This window comes from Diprion similis, chromosome 6, assembly GCF_021155765.1.
Source record: "Diprion similis isolate iyDipSimi1 chromosome 6, iyDipSimi1.1, whole genome shotgun sequence".
Taxonomy (NCBI): Eukaryota; Metazoa; Arthropoda; class Insecta; order Hymenoptera; family Diprionidae; genus Diprion; species Diprion similis.
This window is the reverse complement of record NC_060110.1, coordinates 24,526,135-24,547,263: the sequence shown is the minus strand read 5'-3', so window position 1 is coordinate 24,547,263 and position 21,129 is coordinate 24,526,135. Positions and strand designations below refer to the sequence as shown.

General features: G+C 39.2%; 7 protein-coding genes across 12 annotated transcripts; 4 read left to right on the top strand and 3 right to left on the bottom strand.

Moving 5' to 3' along the window:
• Window positions 1-1,356: 1,356 nt before the first annotated feature.
• LOC124406807 lies at window positions 1,357-5,562 on the top strand. Its single transcript, XM_046882417.1, has 4 exons — window positions 1,357-1,513; window positions 3,152-4,316; window positions 4,844-5,192; window positions 5,329-5,562. Exons 1-4 carry the CDS (start codon window positions 1,430-1,432, stop codon window positions 5,426-5,428), a joined length of 1,698 nt encoding a protein of 565 aa, XP_046738373.1. The 5' UTR covers window positions 1,357-1,429; the 3' UTR covers window positions 5,429-5,562.
• Window positions 5,563-6,165: 603 nt separating this feature from the next.
• Window positions 6,166-7,855, top strand: LOC124406810 (intraflagellar transport protein 43 homolog). 3 transcript variants are annotated; one of them, XM_046882422.1, is made up of 6 exons: window positions 6,166-6,301; window positions 6,595-6,794; window positions 6,979-7,008; window positions 7,061-7,113; window positions 7,248-7,320; window positions 7,529-7,855. In XM_046882422.1, the coding sequence occupies exons 1-6, from the start codon at window positions 6,278-6,280 to the stop codon at window positions 7,749-7,751; spliced, it is 603 nt and encodes a 200-aa protein (XP_046738378.1). In that variant the 5' UTR covers window positions 6,166-6,277; the 3' UTR covers window positions 7,752-7,855. The 3 variants fall into 3 exon arrangements, with proteins under 3 accessions (XP_046738378.1, XP_046738377.1, XP_046738376.1); XM_046882421.1 differs by lacking the exon at window positions 6,166-6,301 and adding an exon at window positions 6,314-6,429 and having other exon boundaries at window positions 7,073-7,113; XM_046882420.1 differs by lacking the exon at window positions 6,166-6,301 and adding an exon at window positions 6,314-6,429.
• Window positions 7,856-8,836: 981 nt separating this feature from the next.
• Window positions 8,837-10,104, top strand: LOC124406796 (mitochondrial import receptor subunit TOM40 homolog 1-like). Its single transcript, XM_046882390.1, has one exon. It carries the CDS (start codon window positions 9,047-9,049, stop codon window positions 10,052-10,054), a length of 1,008 nt encoding a protein of 335 aa, XP_046738346.1. The 5' UTR covers window positions 8,837-9,046; the 3' UTR covers window positions 10,055-10,104.
• A 161-nt stretch (window positions 10,105-10,265) lies between these two features.
• LOC124407340 (endoplasmic reticulum lectin 1) lies at window positions 10,266-14,253 on the bottom strand. 3 transcript variants are annotated; one of them, XM_046883385.1, is made up of 7 exons: window positions 13,943-14,253; window positions 13,555-13,728; window positions 12,740-13,264; window positions 12,178-12,270; window positions 11,517-11,669; window positions 11,196-11,435; window positions 10,266-11,127 (listed from the first exon to the last, which is right to left on the bottom strand). In XM_046883385.1, exons 1-7 carry the CDS (start codon window positions 14,099-14,101, stop codon window positions 10,882-10,884), a joined length of 1,590 nt encoding a protein of 529 aa, XP_046739341.1. In that variant the 5' UTR covers window positions 14,102-14,253; the 3' UTR covers window positions 10,266-10,881. The 3 variants fall into 3 exon arrangements, with proteins under 3 accessions (XP_046739341.1, XP_046739342.1, XP_046739343.1); XM_046883386.1 differs by having other exon boundaries at window positions 12,178-12,231; window positions 13,943-14,252; XM_046883387.1 differs by lacking the exon at window positions 12,178-12,270 and having other exon boundaries at window positions 13,943-14,252.
• A 584-nt stretch (window positions 14,254-14,837) lies between these two features.
• LOC124407343 (gamma-secretase subunit Aph-1) lies at window positions 14,838-16,879 on the bottom strand. Its single transcript, XM_046883391.1, has one exon. It carries the CDS (start codon window positions 16,575-16,577, stop codon window positions 15,861-15,863), a length of 717 nt encoding a protein of 238 aa, XP_046739347.1. The 5' UTR covers window positions 16,578-16,879; the 3' UTR covers window positions 14,838-15,860.
• A 370-nt stretch (window positions 16,880-17,249) lies between these two features.
• LOC124407345 (glia maturation factor beta) lies at window positions 17,250-18,516 on the top strand. Of its 2 annotated transcripts, XM_046883394.1 has the most exons (5): window positions 17,250-17,307; window positions 17,507-17,666; window positions 17,831-17,927; window positions 17,999-18,048; window positions 18,110-18,516. In XM_046883394.1, the coding sequence occupies exons 2-5, from the start codon at window positions 17,664-17,666 to the stop codon at window positions 18,380-18,382; spliced, it is 423 nt and encodes a 140-aa protein (XP_046739350.1). In that variant the 5' UTR covers window positions 17,250-17,307; window positions 17,507-17,663; the 3' UTR covers window positions 18,383-18,516. The 2 variants fall into 2 exon arrangements, with proteins under 2 accessions (XP_046739350.1, XP_046739349.1); XM_046883393.1 differs by lacking the exon at window positions 17,250-17,307 and having other exon boundaries at window positions 17,318-17,666.
• A 668-nt stretch (window positions 18,517-19,184) lies between these two features.
• On the bottom strand, window positions 19,185-20,852 carry LOC124407344 (protein cornichon). The gene is made up of 4 exons (XM_046883392.1): window positions 20,737-20,852; window positions 20,521-20,589; window positions 20,104-20,360; window positions 19,185-19,847 (listed from the first exon to the last, which is right to left on the bottom strand). The coding sequence occupies exons 1-4, from the start codon at window positions 20,815-20,817 to the stop codon at window positions 19,823-19,825; spliced, it is 432 nt and encodes a 143-aa protein (XP_046739348.1). The 5' UTR covers window positions 20,818-20,852; the 3' UTR covers window positions 19,185-19,822.
• Between the last annotated feature and the right edge of the window lie 277 nt (window positions 20,853-21,129).

Sequence of the window (21,129 nt, the reverse complement as noted above, 5' to 3'; positions counted from 1 at the left end):
CCCTCGGGAACATGCGCTCATCGAACCAGAGGCAATACTCACGACCTGCGTCCGGCGCATTCGCTTCTTCCTTTAACAGACAGTTAGAGGCCGATCGAATCGGCTACACAAATTGCGATCCTTTTTAATTGAGAGACTGGAACCAGCGGGTTTTTTTGCTTTTTGAAAATTTGAGTAGCTCCGATATTCGTTACCCTCGTTACCTTATGCTCTCGCGAAAAAATATCCAGTTCCAAATGAAAAACTTGGGCGTTTCCAAGCTGTAACGAAACCCTCTGAATACAGAAAAGTGGGACGTTGGAAAAATCAGGACGATATCGGCGAGAAATAAGAGAAATCCGTAAGATTTGTTTCTTAAGAAATAAACAGTTCTGATATACTTGACAGAGTCGTGGAATTCGATAGGCAAATTCTTTGACGTGGTGTCCACTGGTCCTCGAAATGTTCTTGACTTTTGTTTGTCTTTCAAAGGTCCTGGAAAGTATCCTTGAATTTTTCTTATGTCCTGGAAATACGCCATTATTAATATCCTCGAACAATGTCCTGGAAATGTTCTTGAATTTGTTAAGGATTTTTACTGGACACCATGTCTAGGACCATATTTCCCAAACAAACCAAAGTCGGTAAACAATTAAGCAGAAGAAGAATAAAAGGTAGCAATAATGCTCGTTACTTACAGCATCCTGGTTATTATGTCACGTCGTAGGATGCCTAGGCGCAAGAACCTGGGATGTGGCAAGGGTGGGGGCCTAATGGTTAAGGAGAAGAGGACTTGGAAGTGAGCCTCTTTGTCGCTGCACCACAAGGATGCACCATGATCCCGCACAACCTTCACCTACCCCACTCGGTCCTCGGCCCACTCACAATCCGCCAAGTCACCCTACTCGGCATTGCCACCACAGCACACCACGGCGTACCTTAACCACCATAGTAAAAGGGACCTCGGCGCATTTACTACTGTGGTATAGTCGGCCTTTGAGCCTTCGAGTCGTTTCCGTGTTTTCTTCCTGTTGAACCAGACGCGTTGGTGAACACCGGGGCAAATGGGATCGCACCGTAACACCCAGTCACACCATCCCACATGGGTTCACATGCGTTGATATTTGCCGTGATCATCGCACGGTCAAATAAGTTGTGAAATTCGTTTCCGAATAAGAAAACATTATGGAATCATCTGGCCGTTTGACAGCTGCGTTACATCATCCCTGGGTGCAAAATTTCAAGATGTGGAATCCATCCGGGTGCCAAGAGAAGAGCATGTAGGGAAGGAGGGTTGAATACAAATTATCGTGCTAGTTACTACTGCTTTCCGCAGATGATACACCCCATCTGCACAATCTCGGAAGAAGCGAACTGTTACAATAACATCACGAACTTGTTGTTTCGCGAAGCTTACGTATGAATGTTCATTGTGTAATTCTGGACAGAAATGAGGACACCCAACGTGATCTGTGTTTCTTCTCTTTTGTTGGTGACTCTTTCGACTGTTATTGGTACAGACTATCAGATACACGTAAGTATTCGGAGAAAGCTCCGCAGAGTATTTAGTCGATATAATATTGTGCGTCATTTTTGATCCGTCGCCAAGATTCGAGTATTCTTTATAGTATTTACAACCACAAGACGACGAATATAATAGATATGTACAAGCTGTGTGAAACGCGAGCTCTCTGCAGTTTGAGTAGATGTTGACTGTTAGTTAACAGCATTGCTATTTTCAACGGTTGATACAACGCAGTTTTCTATTATCGGAACTTGGAGTCAGTAGCCTCCTTTGTCCAATAAAAGATAGGAAAAAGACCAGTGACTTTCATCGTGAGCAATAATTTTTCAAATTGCGTCGATCCTCCAAGAAATTCAGCGTTATATTGAAATTATCGACGTTTATGGTTCCCAAACAAACGGTAAACATTTATTACCGTAGGACAAACCCCCGAAAGAGAATCCAATTCTGAAAAATTTTTCTAAATTTAAATGCGTTCTAAAAATGTATAAAACCACTCGACAGCAAAAATGCGAGGCTCGTGATCTTCGTTATGGAGAAACGATGACCGTACCTTAAGGGCGAAAAAAGTGACTCGCATGGCAGAAGCCCAGTCGCCCGGGAACGAGGGATAATTTTGTTTGTGTGACGTTGAGGTTTGTTAATCGGAGTCGAACGCAGGTTAGAATTATTGCGGCCGACATAACTCGGTGAAAAAGGAAAAGGAGAAGGTGGAAAGGTAAAAGGTGCGCGGTAGCTGCCCTGGCAGGTGCGCTACAAATTGGGAGGCGGCACTCCAACTTTGATTTAGATCTTTCATGGGCGCGCCTATTCGGATCGGCTGGATGGAGTTTCATTTTCAATTCAATCTTCCCGTGCGGATAAATGTTTCCGCAATTGCAATGTATCGAAATTGGCAATAGCGACCACAGTATGCGTGTCGAATTGCGACTGCTCTGTTCATATTCGTCGTGTAAGAATAAGAATTCCCGAAAAAAACATGTTTGAATTACCATTTATTCGCAACAATAATTTCTTGGAGAAAAAACCATCAACCATAAACTATGTATAACTCTAGACAGATTTCTAAATGAAAAATACAAGATCTGCAGAATATCTATTAGGTATCAATTGTCACTAACTGTCAAGCTGTATTGGTATAACTAATATTCGAAACAAGTTTCAGAATTCAGGTTTAAGTAACCGATTGATAAAATATTGATGAAAGATATTGTGAGGTTACGCCAATGGAGGAGAAATAATCTGGCGGGAATCGGCTCCTCAGAAGTAGGAAATAATATTCCATCACTCGAGGCGTAGGGCCCCCATCCCTTGTCATCTCCCGGCATCTCCCACCACTGCAGTAGGTATCCTTTCAAGTCGGAAGCATCTTATCGGTGTTCGCTCGCCTTGTCTACATCGTCGCATCGGTGCAACGCGCCTGCAGCTACCGGTGTTGAAACGGCTTGATTGCCTCGTACTTCTTCCAATATGATTCGATAATGCGTCCCAAATGAGGGCTACCGGTATTAAAACGTCTGAAAGATCAGCTTCTTAGAGAAATACGATACGTTTCCAATCGGGATATTCACTAAATATTTACGATAATCATTGTTTTATGGCTGAATACTAGAGGAGTAAAAGAATATTTCCGATTCCTGTTCACAGAATGAAGACCTCGATATCAAGACCACAGACTCAGTCGAATATTCCGGACAATCACTGAGCACAAAATTGGTATCCAGGAAATTAAGTGATCCCGGGAATACGTCGGGTGTAATAATTGAGGCAAGAAGAAATAGCAAGTGGGATCTGCAGGAGGTGAAAAGGCGACTTGAAGTGAATCAAGGGAAGCGGAAAAAGAAACGTGACCGAGATGGGGGGTGGAAGCGAATGGACGGGAGCAGAGCTAGGGCACCGGGGAGAGACCGGAAGAGAAAAAGGGGGAGAAAAAGAGAGTCGCTAACGAGACTGCAGGCGAGGAAACCGCAGCGCAGGAGAGGCCAAAGGCCGGTCAAGGGGCATCACCGTCAGCGTGATCACCACGAGCGTAGGAACCTGGAGAAAGAGTACCTCGTGAGAAATCGCACCCTGGAACTGCTGGACATTGAGGCGGCGGCGTCGACGGCCGACCGATCCTCGTTCGCATATCCGGTTAATAACGTCCATGGCGTTTTCTTTGGGAGGCGAGTAACGCCGGATAAGATTGGTGAAATTTTGGGCGAGGGACGCAGAGGGACGTCGATCACTCGACTCAGGATAGCTGATATCGTAAAACCCAAGACTGAAGAAGCGAAGCCGGGGGAACCGGACGAACCGCGGTGCAATTGCACCGGCAAAGGTACTACAGTGGCTAGAGAGCCGCCGCTTTTCCTGGGAAAGCTAGAGTCCATTGCAATGAACGTGTCGAGGATTAACAATACGGCCCAGAGACCGCAGAGCGGAAAGAACTCGACGGTTCGTACGGACTTCGACGAAAGCAGTTACCACTTATACGATTACGAAAACGTGTTCGAAGACCCGAGCGTTTCACCGTGGGTGAACCCTGCACCTGCCCCCAAGGAATCCGCCGACGTAGAAAACAGTCGGAATGAGGACTCGTTGGACAGGACCACGGTGCTCTCGTCCGTCTACATGCCGATCGACGATAGGATCACTCTTCATCAAGGAGTCGCCACTCTGTTGGCCAGGTTGTTTCAAACCTTGAGAAACGCGACGAGAGATGATGGTGACCAGGAACTACTTCAAGACCTCGATTTCGACAACTCCGTTCAGGGTGACCTCTGCCAAAAGTGGCTTGACAGTAAGGACACGCTGGAGGATGCCTTCTTGGGTAATATCATGTGTCTCCTCTCCTTATGCGAAGTTCATCAACCATCTTTGGGGATCGTTTGCACCCCCTTCAAGTGTTTTTGAGGAGATAAAAAAAATTCGTGTCGCGTAGATAATAGTCTACTATAACTTATTTCAAAAGAAATCAAATCTTTGTGAACGATTACATTGCTTCAAACTTTGAGAAACTGTAGGATTTATGATCGCGCTTCTGTGGTCCCTACTTATGTAAAGAACGGTTCAGAAATTTGATATAAAAGAATACAAAAGATACAAAATTCAATTTATACAGACTAGCCTGCTAGAACTTTAAAGCAAGTATAATATTTATGCAATTAGGATCAATTTTTTCGAACTTCCCTCAACGACCAAACAATTAGCACGATTTCAAACCCTGTAATTTCCCGAAGTGCGGAACAATTTAATCACTCAGGAAAGAGGAAATGGCATACGAAGTACTATTTGCTTGTTCATTCTATACTCCGACATTGCCATAAATTGAATTGATCAAGAACCGTCGTGTTTCAGGACCCCTCGTGTTGCCAGCCTGTCCCTGTCACTATCCCAGCAGTATTTTTTACGACGATAAAATTTGGGACCAGGGACAAGAGAGGTATTTTCGCTGGCGAGATGTCAGCGGCGAAGCGGAAAGACTCGACGTCTACAAACCTGGAGCAACCTATTGCATCCGGTCCTTATTAGTGCAAGGTGGAGGCAGCGCGGCGGCCCAGCACTGCTGTTATGATGGAAAAAGGAAACTCCTGACCAGAGGTTCCGGTGCTGGAACTCCAAACCTCGTCAGCCCGGAAGTGTCCGCAGTTTTGCACGAGAGAATCGATATCCTTCCTTGGAGGCTTTGCAAGGGGAATTTCTCGAGGTTCGAAGATATTTTTTTTCACTAAACTGAAGGGGTAATATGCTTCGATTGAGAATCAAAGTGCCGTTTCTCGTTATCTGAAAATATTAAGTATTTTTTAATATTTGAAGTCACGTGCTTATGTTTGATATTTCAGATTCAACAAAGTGCGACCACCCAACAATGACAACCAATGTAAGGAAAACCCGGATGAAGAAGAATATCAACGACAGATGAATCAAACGAAACATTACTAAAGTACAATACGAACCAAACATCTGCATATACAATAATGTAGCTTTAACTCGAAACAATTAAAAATACTAGTGAAGTATTAAATTATTACATGTTTTAATGTATGTGGCATATCCAGTGTTAAAAACCTTTAACTGTAATATACAAATAAATAATTTTCAAGAGTATTTATATATAATTTTATACAAGTTGATGCACGTCAACGCAGGTGAATGTGTACAAGGGATGATATTTAAAATCGATAATTTTGCACCACATCATATGTGGGAATTTTTAATATAATTACACAGAACTTTTACTCGTTTATATTACGTACAAAACTCACTCAGTGATGATTTTCTTATGAAATGGCGAGCTTTCCAGTAAAAAGATAGAAACCTTTTTCCTCTGTTGGACAAATTATGTGGCTTGCGGAATGACGAGAGAATTTGAATAAAATTGAAAATTCCGACATCATTTAACTGATCGCATTGGAAACTTTTCCGTCTTTAAAGTTTTACTAACACAAAGAAGATGGCAAAACGTACAACTGAAATCTCACGGAGTACTTCCAACATCATTGTGTCAACAACCTTTGATCATCTTTGATATTATATCCACGTGAAAATCTCTTGGGGCCCCTGATCTGCGCCCCGTTTGCCTCGCTCATGAAAGCGGCCCTGGCTCTAACAATGAGATACAATCAGAGGTGTACCCACCTACCTCCCCGGTTCTTATTCGAATGCGAAACCGGTTCGAGTGAAGGAAGTCACGTGACAGCCCGGAGCACTCCGCGTCTATAGCACCAAAGCAACACCGAAGCACCAGCGACGGCGCAGCGACGCTCGGAGAACCAGTGAAAGAGAGTTGCCATGGATACCGCTTACAAACAGAAGGTAAGTCTTTCTGTCTTTTCCGTTTCGCTAAAATTTCGACTAGTGCTTAGGAGCCATAGGTGTTTACCGTGAATTATACTTAGAGTACCATGGACTGGGGAATGGAGCTAGAAGTTACTTCGAAAAAGGTATAAGCCGTGGAGAACGAGAACATTCAGGATCAATGGCTCATTGTCGTTCGGAGGATTCTAATCTACATTGTTTTACTGTTCGCGGTTGAATAATTCAGCCGTCATTCGTCGGTTCCTCTTCGTTGAATGTCCCTCTAAATAATCAAATCTCGGTATCCTCAGCTGCTACCTCGCCTAGGCCGGAGAGCTGGACACTCTAGTAACCTGCAGGAGGAGCTCAAGTCGGACGAGGAATTCCTGGACAGTCCGATATCCCCGTCTTCCGATCAGTCGGCCAGGACGATCGCCGGAGGCCATCAACCCGTGGCACCGCCGCGTTCGCGGAAGACAGGCTGGGCTGACGAATTTAAAAGTGGCGGGAAGTACGTTGACGGAACCTGATCGTTTTTAAAATGGGAAGCTTTGACGTTTTGCAAGCAGCCGAAAGCAATTTGAATTTAATTCGTAAGACTAGAGTTCGGGGGAGGATTAGTCGTCGGATCAGTGCGTAAGATAACTATCGATTGTTCTGATCAGACTGTTGATCGGAACGTTTTTTATTTACAGGATGAAGAGCACCATCAATATTATAGAACAGTGAGTAAATTGTGGTAGAACTAACGAATCAGGCATCTCTAGTCACTAATAGATTATTCCTTAGGGAGCGGTTTCGCGGGGTGGACAAAGATGAACCAGAAGATGGTAAATTAATTTTTGTTTACCCTTCTTGCTCATCTCTTACATAAAATAAAGATCCTCATTTGTTCAATTTGTTACATTGGTATCATATTATTTCCTACGGTTTTACGTACAACGATAGCGCAAATTACTTGCAGAAATACCGGTCATACCGGACTTGGACGAGATTCAGGAGGATAACTTCTTGAGCGAAATTGCAAACACACATTTGTAAGTCATTAAGAATATTTCATCTATGATACGCATGTCGGTATACATAATTTATTTTAATTATATCTGTATTGTAACAGTTCCATTCTTCGTTTGTCTTTAACATAAGTTTTAGGAGCTACAAACTACGCAATTCATAGTTGTCTTTACAACTTTAAAAAATAATATCTTACGGAGGTAAATATTTTGATAAATTTTTCTATTACAGAGTTGGAGTGAACCGGGTGGAAACGTACAAAGAGCTCGACACGGATCTATACAAAAGTACAGCTCTATCGTCGCTCGACGACGTGAACTTGTCATTATTAACGGAAAAATTGTATCCAGACAAATTAGTACGTGAACCAGACGAAGTGTGGAACTGGGATTTATTGTTTACACAAATCGCGTCTGAAATAAATAGTGAGAAGCAAAGCGAGGTTAAATCCTAACTAAAAACTGTTTGAATTACATAATTATCATTTACGACTTAGTTTATAGTACAACTAATGATGTCAATAGTACAATTAGACATTTCCAAAAATAAAGTTATTTTTATACGTACACGTTTTCAACACATCTTTCCATGAACATATATGTAAAGAAATATGGTATTTCCTTAAGGGGGCATACCGGAGTAGAATATTTAAAAAATAGATTTTCATTTTATTCGCGTTTGTAAGAGTTTGAAGTAGGAAGAATATTGTGTGTACATTGCATAATGAAATTCGAAATATATTTACGAATAGATAAATTTTGATGAAAAAATTACTAAATATATCTTGTCTATTAATGTATAAACTTTGAAACCTAAAAAAACGGAAGACATTGAATAGTTTTTTACATAAAAATTCTCAAAGTTCGCCTACTTTTCTAGCCACCTTACTCGCATGTGCCCCCTTAAGTCCAATTATTTTCTTCCTTAAATTATTAAAAAATTGAATAAAAAACATGGCATACTGCGGCTGCAGTGCCTGTATATGGAAGCGACAAATTACCTCGTCTGACCTATTCGATTGCCCCCCAATTTGGAAATCGCGGTAGTTCGAGGAGCCACGTGAGGACTCGACCGTGCCGGCGCACAGGGCAAATGTGCGCGCAATCGGGAGCCGTACACAAGCTACTTGAAGCGACCACGTGACAACACCCACTGAGCAGATCTGCCTTTATCTAACGTTAGCGATCAATGTTCAGCTGTGCCATCACTAGCACACACTTCCGTATGGTAAGGTACCGTTGCTTTGATATATACTAACCATGAGGTCCATCTACCACATGTGAGAAATTCAAGGATCGTGTGGAGCGGCTTTGGCCTTGTTACGAATAGATTTCAGCTTAGAAATCTTGCAAGGAATTCAACAAATGACGTAATATTGTAAAAACATTGAAATCACACCGCTCGAATTGAAAATTATTGACAAATTTTTAATGTAAAAGTATGAAAGTGTACGAGCTGCGTTAAATACGTAGCCTTCTATCGGCACAAATTGAAACCGCTTACAAACTGAAACTTGACGTCTGATGTGGCTGCTTCGTAGCGTCTCCAAGCGGGAACGCCAGGAATGACATTCAAATATTGTTTTCTCCCGGCAGATTTAGAATTTGACAATTAATAACCATGAGAGATTTATACACGAATAGTGAATATAACTGTTTCTGATCAGCTTGAGCGTAGTTAAACTTTCAGAATAAGAATTTTAATGGGTCGTACAACGGGCAAAAGTTACTGGTAACACGGGGCTTCACGATGGGTTTGGTCTATGCAACATCGAATAAATCCAGGGAAACAACCGTTCTTGACACAGACGAAACTCCGAGTCCGTGTGTACCATGTTCGAGAAATCACGAGCCAGAAGTGCCATGCATTCCCTGTATATCCGACCCGCGTCCAGGGAATCCGGGGACCCTACAGGAGATACACAAAAAGGTGAAAGACCTGTATCCCCGGAATTTTGAAGGAGCTAAATTGTTAATAAAGAAAAGACTGAGCAGCCACTTTGATGTAGCACACACAATCACCCTGAGCTCAGTCACACCATCAGGTTACAAATTCGGAGCCTCCTACATAGGCACAAAAAGAATTGGGGAAACAGAAAAATACCCTGTAGCCATCGGAGATATAATGCCCAACGGGAACTTGACTGCTGACTTTGTTCACACGATTGGGTGCAGAATTAGAGCAAAGGTTGCTACCCAAATAGCTGACAACAAATACAAAGCCTGTAGCTCGACCTTGGAATACAGGTCCGATGATTTTACAGTCTCACTCACCTTGGCTAATCCACATTTTGCCAAACAGAATGGAACGCTAGTGTTGCACTACCTGCAATCCATAACATCCAGGATTGCCCTAGGTGCAGAAGTCGCTTGTCACAGGGGATTGGGAATCCCTGGTGGTCAGCAGACCATTATGTCTGCAGCATTCAGATACAGCACTGGGTATACCACTCTGTCGGCAACTTTGGGAGAGGCAGGTCTCCACGTATGTTACCATCGAAAGAATAGCCAACAACTGCAGTTTGGTGTTGAAATGGAGCTGAATATGAGAACCCACGAGGCTATAGGCACTGTACTTTATCAAGTCGATCTCCCTCAAGCTGATCTAGTTTGTAGAGGAAGCGTTAACTCTGAGACTACCGTTGCAGCAGTATTGGAAAAGAGACTATTCCCTGTTCCAGCCTCGCTGGTTATGAGCGGCATGTTGAACCACACCAAGCAACAATTTAGAGTAGGTCTGGGACTTAATATCGGGTAACAAATCAGAATTCAACACCGTAATGTTGTGCAATTTTTTGTCCTAAATTATTGTAAATATTAAATATAAAAATATTCCACCCTTGATAAACTGTTCTTCTGAATGAAAGAATTGACATTGTCTGAACATCAATCAATCCTGAATAAATTGAATCTACTTAGCGACGGAAAGACCATGTGAAAAGAGCGAAAGACATCAGGCACATATTATGTTTAATTCTTTTATTACCTATAACCCATCAACAGTTTAGAAACACTCTTTTTACACAGCATCGTTTAGCATACATACACTAAGTATTTCAATTAAAAGATAATTCAATTCCAAAACATTCATGGCACTTTACACATCCCATAATTCTCTTTGATAAATTTTAAGGAAACCCATCTTTCGCTAATCACAAAGGAATACCATACGAATAATGTTGAACATTTGTTCTAGTGATAAGTGGAAACTCTGAATTTCAGTACTTGGTTTTCTTTTGTATTTTACCTAGGATAATATATTGTCCACACTAAAGAAAACACCCGCATTTTGGAATAGAATTACCGTTATCAATAATTGTTGCATTCAAAAAACAAAAATTGTGCATTCAGAGTTCGTATCAAATGTTGATAATTTCAACTTCACCAACCGTGCGAATTTATCGCAGTAAGTCCATGTTTATAACAAACACATATGAAACGTCTGATGCCGTGCACTGTCAGTATAAATCTTGGTTCGACAGTTTTGTACCATATGATCGTTGCAATATAATTACAGCATTCATTATCCTTTGGGTGTTTGCTGATCATAACAAAAGAAATTCTAGAGGGGAATTCTATTCAAGGCTATTCGTCTTCATTCGCTATCCTCTCATCCATCTCATCTCTCTCTTGGTGAAATGGTGTTTTCAATTCATCAAAATTTAATAAAGTTTTATCACCAATCAGCCCATTCTCGTCGGCAAACTCCAAAATGTCACAAATGAATGGTGACTCAACTCCAAGAATATATTCACAAGTTTTTGGTTCAAGTAAGTATAGAGACACGCTTGACGGACTGATTGTCAGATTGTCAGCGCATTTGAGTTTCACCTGAAATTATGTTAGTCAACAGAAGTGCATTTTTTTCATAAATATTTATCAAATGATCATGAACTTACTTCCGTTTGTCTGAGCTTCCCAGTTTTATCACAGGTACTGCCATCACTGTAGAAATGAGACAATTGCTTTCTCTGCGCCATAGGTTTTGGCCTTTTATTTGGGTGCGCTTCGATCCACTCCAGATGCTTCTTTTTGTCGAATTTACCAAGATTAACCACAGTTTTTGTGCCATCTCGCTCTATGTGATACTGATTTACCGAACGACCATAGCAAAACTCGTATTTCCACCAACCGTTACCCTGTGTAATAGTACACGTGATATCAATGCAATATTACTTTCTTCATTTTATCAATGCTAGCCGTTTGATGCAGTGACTCACCCCATTTAAACAGTTTACACCGCTTAGAAAACTTTGAATTGGGCTAACATCGATTGGACTAACACCCTGATCTACGGCCGAACTTACGGTCTCTTCAACATTATTTGTTTCCTCTACTGGACGGACTTCAACTCTGAACCGTGTTTCTCCATCCTAGAATAGATAAGTAGTCTCAGTCGCAATTATTAACACCATAACGATATCATCAAGTTCTCATTCAGAAAAGAGTACAAAAATGTATGAGCTAATAATCTTTGCAGTAATCATAGATGCAGCTGAAATTCAATGATGTAATAGAAACTGATGTTGTAACAAGTCTTTCGTGTTTCAGAAGCTTCTGATATTTTTACATAGCAAAAGAAGGACGTGGAGATAGGTGGTGAGAGGAATTTTTGTCAGTACCAAATACATTGGAATGGAATACATTGCAGTAATTGAAATTATCTCAAGTTAACAGAAGAGAAAAAAGTTTATGTTAGTAAGACGAATCGAGAGCAATTAACAGGTGAACAAAAAAAATTTACACAAAAATAAATTGAGACAGTTATAATAATGGATTAAAAACAAAGTGGATAACAAATAAAGTGGATAAAATAGAAAAGGCTTAAACTAGTCAAACAAAAGTTTGACAGTTTTTCCCCAAAATGGAAAATAGTCTAACCTGGCCCTCCTTATCTACATGGAAGATCGCATAGACTTTCTGCGGCTTTTCATCCTGCGCAAGAAAGAGTTCATTCAATTTTTGGAGAGTAGACTATAATGTACAAAAAGAAACTTAACCAAACACAAAATATGGTGAAAATAATCATTTTTAACAGATTCACTAGACAATTGATCATTAACTATACACACGAAACATAATATCTGGTCTGTAGATAATTGTGGGTAAAACTGTTTTACAAAAATCAGTCATGTTTATTTTCCTCTTCCATTTTTTGAATGATCTATTGCTTAATATGTGAAAGAGATCATTGCATGACAGTTACTTTTTTAAAAAACTTTCAAAAACTACGTGAAGCAACTTTGCTTCACTTTAAAAATTAAATAGAACAATTAAATTATAAAAATTTGACTGTAAAAGCTGTTGTCATCAGAAATATATAGTTTTCAATATCCCATTTTGAATTCAACTAAATACCTACTCTATGCTAAACATGAAAACTGAGGAGAATCCTCTAAACTAATCTAAAAATAAATATTAAGCAATCCCACAAACAATTTACCGTAACTTTCTCATGTCTGAGTTTCAGGCTTTCAGCTTCCAGGGCAACTAAGGACCTGGGTTTTTTCGGAGAATTATCAACAGGCTTACAGTCAATCACGTTTTCTCCAGTTTCTTGTGGTTTGTAATCAGGGTGGGTGCAGAGTAGCGGGGATAAAACAACAGCCTCATACTCGCATGAGGAAGTTTCTTTCAGCGAGAAGACTTCGTGCTTCCCATGTTGATAGCAAACGTAGAGAACTCTTATCATCCTTGGTTTATTAGTCAAGTCACACACCGTCCCATCTGTCATCTCGATTTCGACGTACGGCATGTTTATATTGTCCACCTTTTTAACCGGTATTTGTGCTTTTCTATTTGGATTCTTGGCATGTTCATCGTATTCCGCAGATAGTTTAGCCTTCTGTGATTTATCAAACGTTCCAAGGTAATACTCTTGGACTTTAACTTTTTTCCCTTCTCTCTCCTCGTGGTACTGGCGAACATATCTACCATGGCAAAGTTCATAAGTCCAGTACGATTCTAACTGTAAATTTATAAAATCCTTCATTTTTCATATAGCTATCTATGATTTTCATATATAGATTTTTCGATAGCATCTGGTGCGGAGCACCACGCTGGAAAGCTGTGACGTTAGTCAAGCATTATTCAACAAAATACTGTGATCTCAGATGATGAATCACATTCCCCGATTCTACCGGTGACTCGAGTATGTTCACTGACTTCTCCAAATATTCCTAGTTTATAACGAGTGTTATTCCATCCGAAACATAAAGGTTGTGATCTATAATTTCTATCAAATGACATGACGCTTACCCGATACGAGCATGAACTTTGAACGAACAGCGGTAATAATATTTCTATAGGATTAGGCCCAGCATACGTTTCTCCATTGTCATATTCTTGCTCCGTAGTATCAGGAATCAGACAGTGATATTGTTCATTGTTTGCCGTTGTTATGAAGTAGGGTTCCTTATTTGTTGTGGGTTCCTAGAGGAGAAAACTGGTCGAATTATAAGGAAAGAAGGACTAACCGGAAGTGTGGCAGAATCTTTGAGTTTGCATACGTGTATTGTTATTCTTCGTCGAGCATGAATCGAAAGTAAATAACAATCAACGTCGTGTAAATTTTAGGTTATGCTTGTTAATGAAACAAGACGAGGCAAGTTGTACGTCTAAATAATCGGTGGTAATCATTTCATACCAGTAAATCCGGAGCACTTTTCCCAGGCCAATTGATTTTGAATAGAACCGTATCGTCGAACCCCTTCAAATCGTGGCCGTAAACAAAACAAATAACGTTAGATGTGATCAATGCGATCAAGTGTAATCGGAGATCAGTAAATGCGGACGTCATCCTCATTTTTTAGAATCAGATTTTTGTCGCATATTTTCGTATGTGATGACTTCTAATCTCTGGCTCGTTAATCACCGATGATCGATGACTCGAGAAAATTAACTAACTGACAGCGCAGCAAGGCGGCCCGTCATATTCTCGTCTGCTGGTATTCGACCATTCGAGACAAGAGTCCGAAATCGTTCGAAATACATGCGGATGTTTATGATTGGCTGTGAATCGCCTCGAGGAAAGTTATCGAATCGTTTCTCGATTAGGTTCGATATTATTTGAACCCACGTTCCATGCATACTCCGATGGATGTTGTAAAATGAAATTAATTCGACAATAAGGTGGTTCATTAATTCTAGAAACAGACCCCGTAGTAGAACAAGTTAACAAGCTTTCAAATTTTTTACAAATTCTGACTGGAATATCCAAGTATATTTGTTGAGGAAAAAAAAGAAAAACATTATGCAGCACACCTAATGAAATTCCCTACGAAAAAGTCCGTGTGTACTTAATCGGCTCCTTTTATCAACGTGAAAGCCCGAAATCCATTTAAAAAATCATAAATAGCATGTAGATAGTAAATAAGTGGTTCAAAATTTGCAACCTAATTTATTATGAGTAGTAAAAATGTTTATCAAACACTTATAGGTATAGATACAAGAAACACATCTTCGAATCAGACACAGAGCAAATCACCTGACTTTAGTGGCCTAATTCTAGAAATATTTCCTGTAGAAAAATGCGTTATGTAATATAAAAAAGTATTTATTCGAATAGCATACAAAATGCAATTTTATGAATTATATTAATTAACTAATTATTGTAAATCAGCAGGTGAAGCACAAAACATGGTGCAAAAGGTCAAGGTTGTTCTTCACAGAATTGTTCTACTTAAACAATATTCTACGATATACACTTTTGAGAGAAAACTCACCAACATCCCTCGTGATTTTTGTATCAATACATTGTTTCTTAAAAACACTATTTCTAAGTATTTAAAACTGAGGTTTCACGTAAAATCAGGCCATCATTCGAGATATCAGAGCAAATTTTCAATAAACAATCATTATTTTAACATATTATTTCATTTCAATTCGGCATCAACGAATGTGATAAACACATCTCATTCGTCTGCAGAAAATACCGTTGCCTCAAAGATCAGACACAAATAACTCTACCAGTTTTCATAGTTTAATTAAGACCTGTTTAAAATATCTCCCAATGAATTATTCAACTTCTAAGAATAAGTGTACGAAATAATCAAGGAAATTTATTCAATGGGGACAATCTCTATCCATTACACAAAATACTGAAAAATTTCAATCATTAATCCTACTTAGTTTTGCATTGTTTTTCCTTCACACATTATCGAAATCTAGCATTTGTTGGTTAGAAAAGGAAATAGAAGTAAAAAGGAAACAGAGCAAAACATGCCATTGAAAAAACGCCACAAGACAATACAATAGTATGTCACGTGGCAATTTCTTACAATTTGAGCATCATTGGCTCTTGGAAATAGTGATGCAAATAAATTCGTGAAAAATTTCTTCAAAGTTTAGTTTTACCATCTATTCAACTGTCATGTCTTCACGACGGCATACAACGTGTAACAGCTCCAAGTATTGAAGTATTAAGCTCGTCTAATTGTAAGTTGGATAACGCCGCCGTGTTCTTTCATCATTTGTTTACACACCCCAAACTTTAATTAGCATCTGTAATCTTTGAGTAATCCATATACAGTTTAACATCGTTCAATTCCTTCTAGAATTGACTCTCAGTTCATTGAAAAACATTTAGATATATTGTCTGCATTTCCACCGACCATTCTGAACGCTAGAAATACAGAGGTAACCAGGACGGAATAAGCCGATATGAGGCTGACAACGTAGATCTCATATCGATTAAGCAGAGTCATGCAGGATGCGAACAAATGAGATCCTACGACCCATGCAATATGGGCTTTACTTTGCCGATCCAGCGCAGCAAAGAATATGATCCCCCAGAACGTGTGGAGGAGGATGAAACACAGCGTTGTGGCTGCAGATATCATAAAGAAGTGCTCGGATCCTTGGCGCAGCCCCATCGTTCCCGGGCCGATCGCATCAGCGAGTGCATTAACAAGGGCAAAGGCACCGCTCATCATTCCAAATCCCAGGCCACAAACATAGGCGAAGACATGTCTGCTGTCGGCGACGTGGGCAGTCGTTATCTTCTCTAAGCCGCGTTCGGCCTTCCTCAGTACCCAATACAGCAAGTATCGAAACGCCTCTTGAAACAGCACCGAGAAGACGAGCCCGAAGGCAAGCTCCTTCTGGAGTGGTACAACAGCGTACCAGAGAGCAGAGGAGAGGAGGAGGGATATCAGCCAGAAAAAGGCGCTTGCAATGAGGATTATTATTCTTATCGGTTCAACGGCGATGGTGAAGGAGAACATCGCTAGCGGCGGTCCAAACGCTAGGAGGGCGCATCCGAAAAACTCCGCAACTGTCATTTCTCGGCCGTTGATGGGTGGTTATCCCAGTGGTTCGAACAGTTCAAGTGGCCGGCAGGCAGAAAATTACGTGAAATCGTTTTGCTCAAGACAAGCGGCACCGTTATCATTTGTAGAGTTTTACCACGGGACAGTCGAGCACTGTTACGGTGTACATTTATCGTCTAATATGTCCACAGCCTCTATCGAAAACACGCACCGAATAGGTTGAGCTAATGCAACGCGACAGCCGGATGACACATTCCAATTATATTATATCCCAAAACCCAAATCCCAAGTTCTGGGACGTCGCTTTAACTGGCTGTCAGCAGCAGTCAGCAGTGTGAGCGACTCCCAGCGGACGATTAAGCTCACGGAGAACCAATTGAAAGTCTGACTTTCGATTTCTTCATTACCGACCGAAATTGCCTTAGTACACCATGAGTTCTGCGACTTTAATCGTAAGCAAGCAAAATCGTCAAATCAATTTTCCTTAACGCAATTTAAAAGAGGTCGTTTATGGATTATAGACCTGTGAAATGTCGATATATTTAGGAAAATTACCTCTGTTATAGCATATATTTTATGTGGTAAAAGTAAACCAACAGATGGTAAGGCAGATTTTATCGTCTGCGGGATACTGAGCCTCAATTGCCTCAATGAACGCAATGCATGTAATTGTAAATGCATGATACTGCGTTACGTTCATTGAACACCGCGTATTGTAAAGCTACAGTGTTACTCGTCGAACGTATGTATATATTGTACATACGGATCTTATGCTTTGTCCGCAACATCTAATTTATATTCGACAATTACATGCATTAGAACGCTGGTGTGAGGAACGTGTACAGTGTTTGCCAATGCCTGTATGATATTGAGTAAATACACAGTAAATAAATTTGAAACATTTCGTGGTATTCATTTTAAGTACAGTTACCGGGAAGCAGTGTTCGATCAACCGATTGCCTTCCGGGAATTACTTTTTGTTCCATCTCCCCCGGTTTACTCATTGTCAGCTGTCACTTAACAGTTAACACACCCATTAATTCAGATTGCACTGGAAAGCACTAAGCGTTTGCAAAACAGAGAAAACGTTGGTAAAACATGGTAAGATATATTTAATTTTTATTTTCGAATAATAGTAAATTGTCAGTTAATTGAGATCGAAGAATATTGGTGGGGCACAGTGTAACAAATGAATGTGCCAAAATGTCTTTACAAACAGGCATTCTTAATATGTCTATGAGTTATTGTTATTCTTATTTCTTCAGTCTTCGAACGTGAAAGTCTGCGACATCGAAGATGATGTCAAAGAGGAATTGAAAAAGTTTAGATTCCGCAAGAACGAAAATAATGCTGCATTGATTCGTAAGTCGATTGATAAAATGGTGAAAGAAAAGTAGGAACCCTAATTAATCATAGTTTGAAATCTGTTTCAGTTAAAGTGGACAGAGAGAGGCAGAAGATTTGCATTGACGAGCTACTAGAGGTGAGATCATATTTAAAATTAATGCTATTAGGATTCTAATGACTCGCCCACTGTCTTACAGGACATTACAATTGACGAGCTACAAGACTCGCTGCCCGGTCACCAACCAAGATATATAGTATATAGTTACAAAATGGAGCACGCGGATGGGAGACTGTCTTATCCGATGTGTTTTATCTATTACACTCCAAGAGATAGCCAAATGGAACTGCAGATTATGTACGCTGGGACAAAGTTAGCACTTCAAAAGGAAGCTGACCTCACTAGAGTCTACGAGGTACGAGAGTTGGACGAACTCACAGAAGACTGGCTTAAAGAAAAATTGAGCAGATAAATATCAGCTTGTGTATAATAGGTACAAGCGATTTGGAGGTTTTTCCTAATCAGAAATCAGGTCTAACTACCCCATCCCCCAAGACTGTAGATACTTTTTAATGGTATGCTTAATTTCATATTTTTTAAATTGCTATTTCAGCAAACTACAAAATTTCTGTTGATAACATTTTTTGCTTTCATGGTTTTTCACAAAAATTTCATAGACACGTTAGGGAAAACTGACTAATTAGTTGCAGAACATATAACTTTGTAACATCATTCCATTGTCACAACGATAATTTGATTTAATTTCACCTAAGCAATACTTTTTGTGACGTAAATTCGTCAAAAATCAATGTTCGATTAGAAAGATCACATCTTTGGCTTGGGAATTAATCAAATATTTAATGCTAATGTTAATTGAGGTGACCTAGCGAGCATTGAATCATGTTATATAAAATTTTATATACAATATTGTAATCTAGAAATGAGATCCAGTTTATTTCTGTAATTTATAGAGGTTTAGGGTTTGTATATCATTTTCTTGCCAAACATCGTTTTTGTTTTAAATTTTCCTAACAACACGTAGGAACAACTACGCAGGTTTGACATTTACTAAATTAAATTTAAATATTAATCGTCTTTTTAAAAAGTTTTTTGCTTTTTTTATACGAGGTATTTTTTTGTTAAAGAGTGTTTTTGGTGTGTAGACGTGTATGTAAAATACACATGCAATTGTGAATGATAAGCCTATTGGAAACATTACTCGTTCTAATTGCGATGTAACAAGCATAAAGTGCTAGTCAATACAATAGAATACGACATAAAGAGGTAGAGCTGATTTCGCAGTTGCAAAAATAGAATATCACTTTCTTAAAACGTGTACTGACCATACTGTGAGAATACAAAACACACAAATCTGCCGACACCCTAGATTTTTCATTGTACCGGGTATTAATACATCATCACTTATAATTTATAAAATTTCTCACTTAAAAATTTGTTCGTCTAGCTTCTAGCTTCACTGAAAATCAACATTTTCTAATTTTTTGTATATTAATACTACAACTGTGGCAACAGATTGGAAAATTAAGAAATTAAACGCACGGTTCAGGTAGTGATAAGATAAAATTAAGTAACGCAAATAAATACCTACTTATTATTAACAACTTTTTCACTCTCCACCCAAAAGTCAAACGAATCAATGAAACTTCAAGGAAACGAATGCAATGGTACAAAAGAAATGATTCAGACATTCACCAAATTACGCACGTTACACAATTAATTATTTATAAACACAAAGAGTTCTGCATATTTATACACATTTTACATCGTTTGTATTCAAACAGATGTCTTGCCTGAATTTATACGCACGTAAGACTTATTTAATATTAATCTCTAGTGGTTAGTTGGATGTTAAAATGGAACCATGATTATGATTGCTGACAATGAGATTGGCTCATTGAATGAGGGAGCTGATCATTCTGAAACAGAAAAAGAGAATTCGATATTTTAAGTATTCATATACACCTAAATAATGTACGTTAAACAAATATATGTAACTCTATGAATATTTGCAACGTTGTTGTATTTTATATTAATCCCGCTTTTAAATTCTAATAACTGAGAAACATGTTTAGATTCATTTGAAGAACTTCATAATATGAGTAATTCTTATTATTCTTCAGGTTTTTAGAAAACCTACTTGAGCAGTAATGTTAATTCGTGAATTTTCCTTACCCGTAAAGGTAGTAAAAAAACGACAAAAGATAAAACGCCAGTTTGACCCAGCCTTCTCGTTGACATCTCGTTAAGTCAGAGGCGTTCATTATAGTTGTAGGATCGTAAAGACCGAGTTCAGACATCACAGGCCTGTTGCGAAACCTGAGGAAGTGATAGACGAGCAAAGGAAGGTTCAAAATTAAGGAGAACCATTCGCCGGCTATCAAGAAGAGGACGTTAAAAAAAACGTGCAGGAGGTACTCTGGTACGACAAGCTGAAAATGCGTAAGAAATAAGGTAAATGGAACAGAAAATAAATGTAGACTAGTTCTATGTTGGAAGTATGTGGTATACTGTTCAAGAATAATTAACAAGATATCGACTACATATCGTATAGAAATGGTGACTGAATTAATTAAATTCTTTAAAACTTACCGGGTTTAGACTGTTGCATTGATCGATTGGATTTTTGTACTCTGTTTTTAATTCGTCGAAGGCAATGACCTGAAACAAGGGTGTGTTAAATATTAAATCATGGATCACACACAGGCTAAATTTGAGGTTATGCCAATGTCTAGAAAGGCTAGGTAACCGCAAAGTTTTGCACTGTCTTCATTAATTGAGCAATAATGCAGTATTCAGTTGGCTTACGTGAAATATCGAAAAGAATATTAAAAATGCGTCGATAATTAATGCAACAATGTAAGAAAACGCAGCTAGTCCGAACGCCATTTTTAACCGTGATGCTGATGTTTTGTCCGATTTTTCATTACCGCTTCACATAACGGCGCACGCGCCTCCTTATCTACTCTACTTATATTCTCGATTATCATTTCCGGTGGTGACGGATTATTAATTAACAATAGGTGTCTCGAACCCGTTGTTTATTGTAATGCAGTGATATGCGCCAAAAATTGGTTGGCGCGATATTAATAAATTTAAATGGACGCAGTGTTTTGCTAAATAATATACTTGTTGTAGACAATTTACTAGATATACATATTTTTATATATATATATATATATATATATATATATATATATA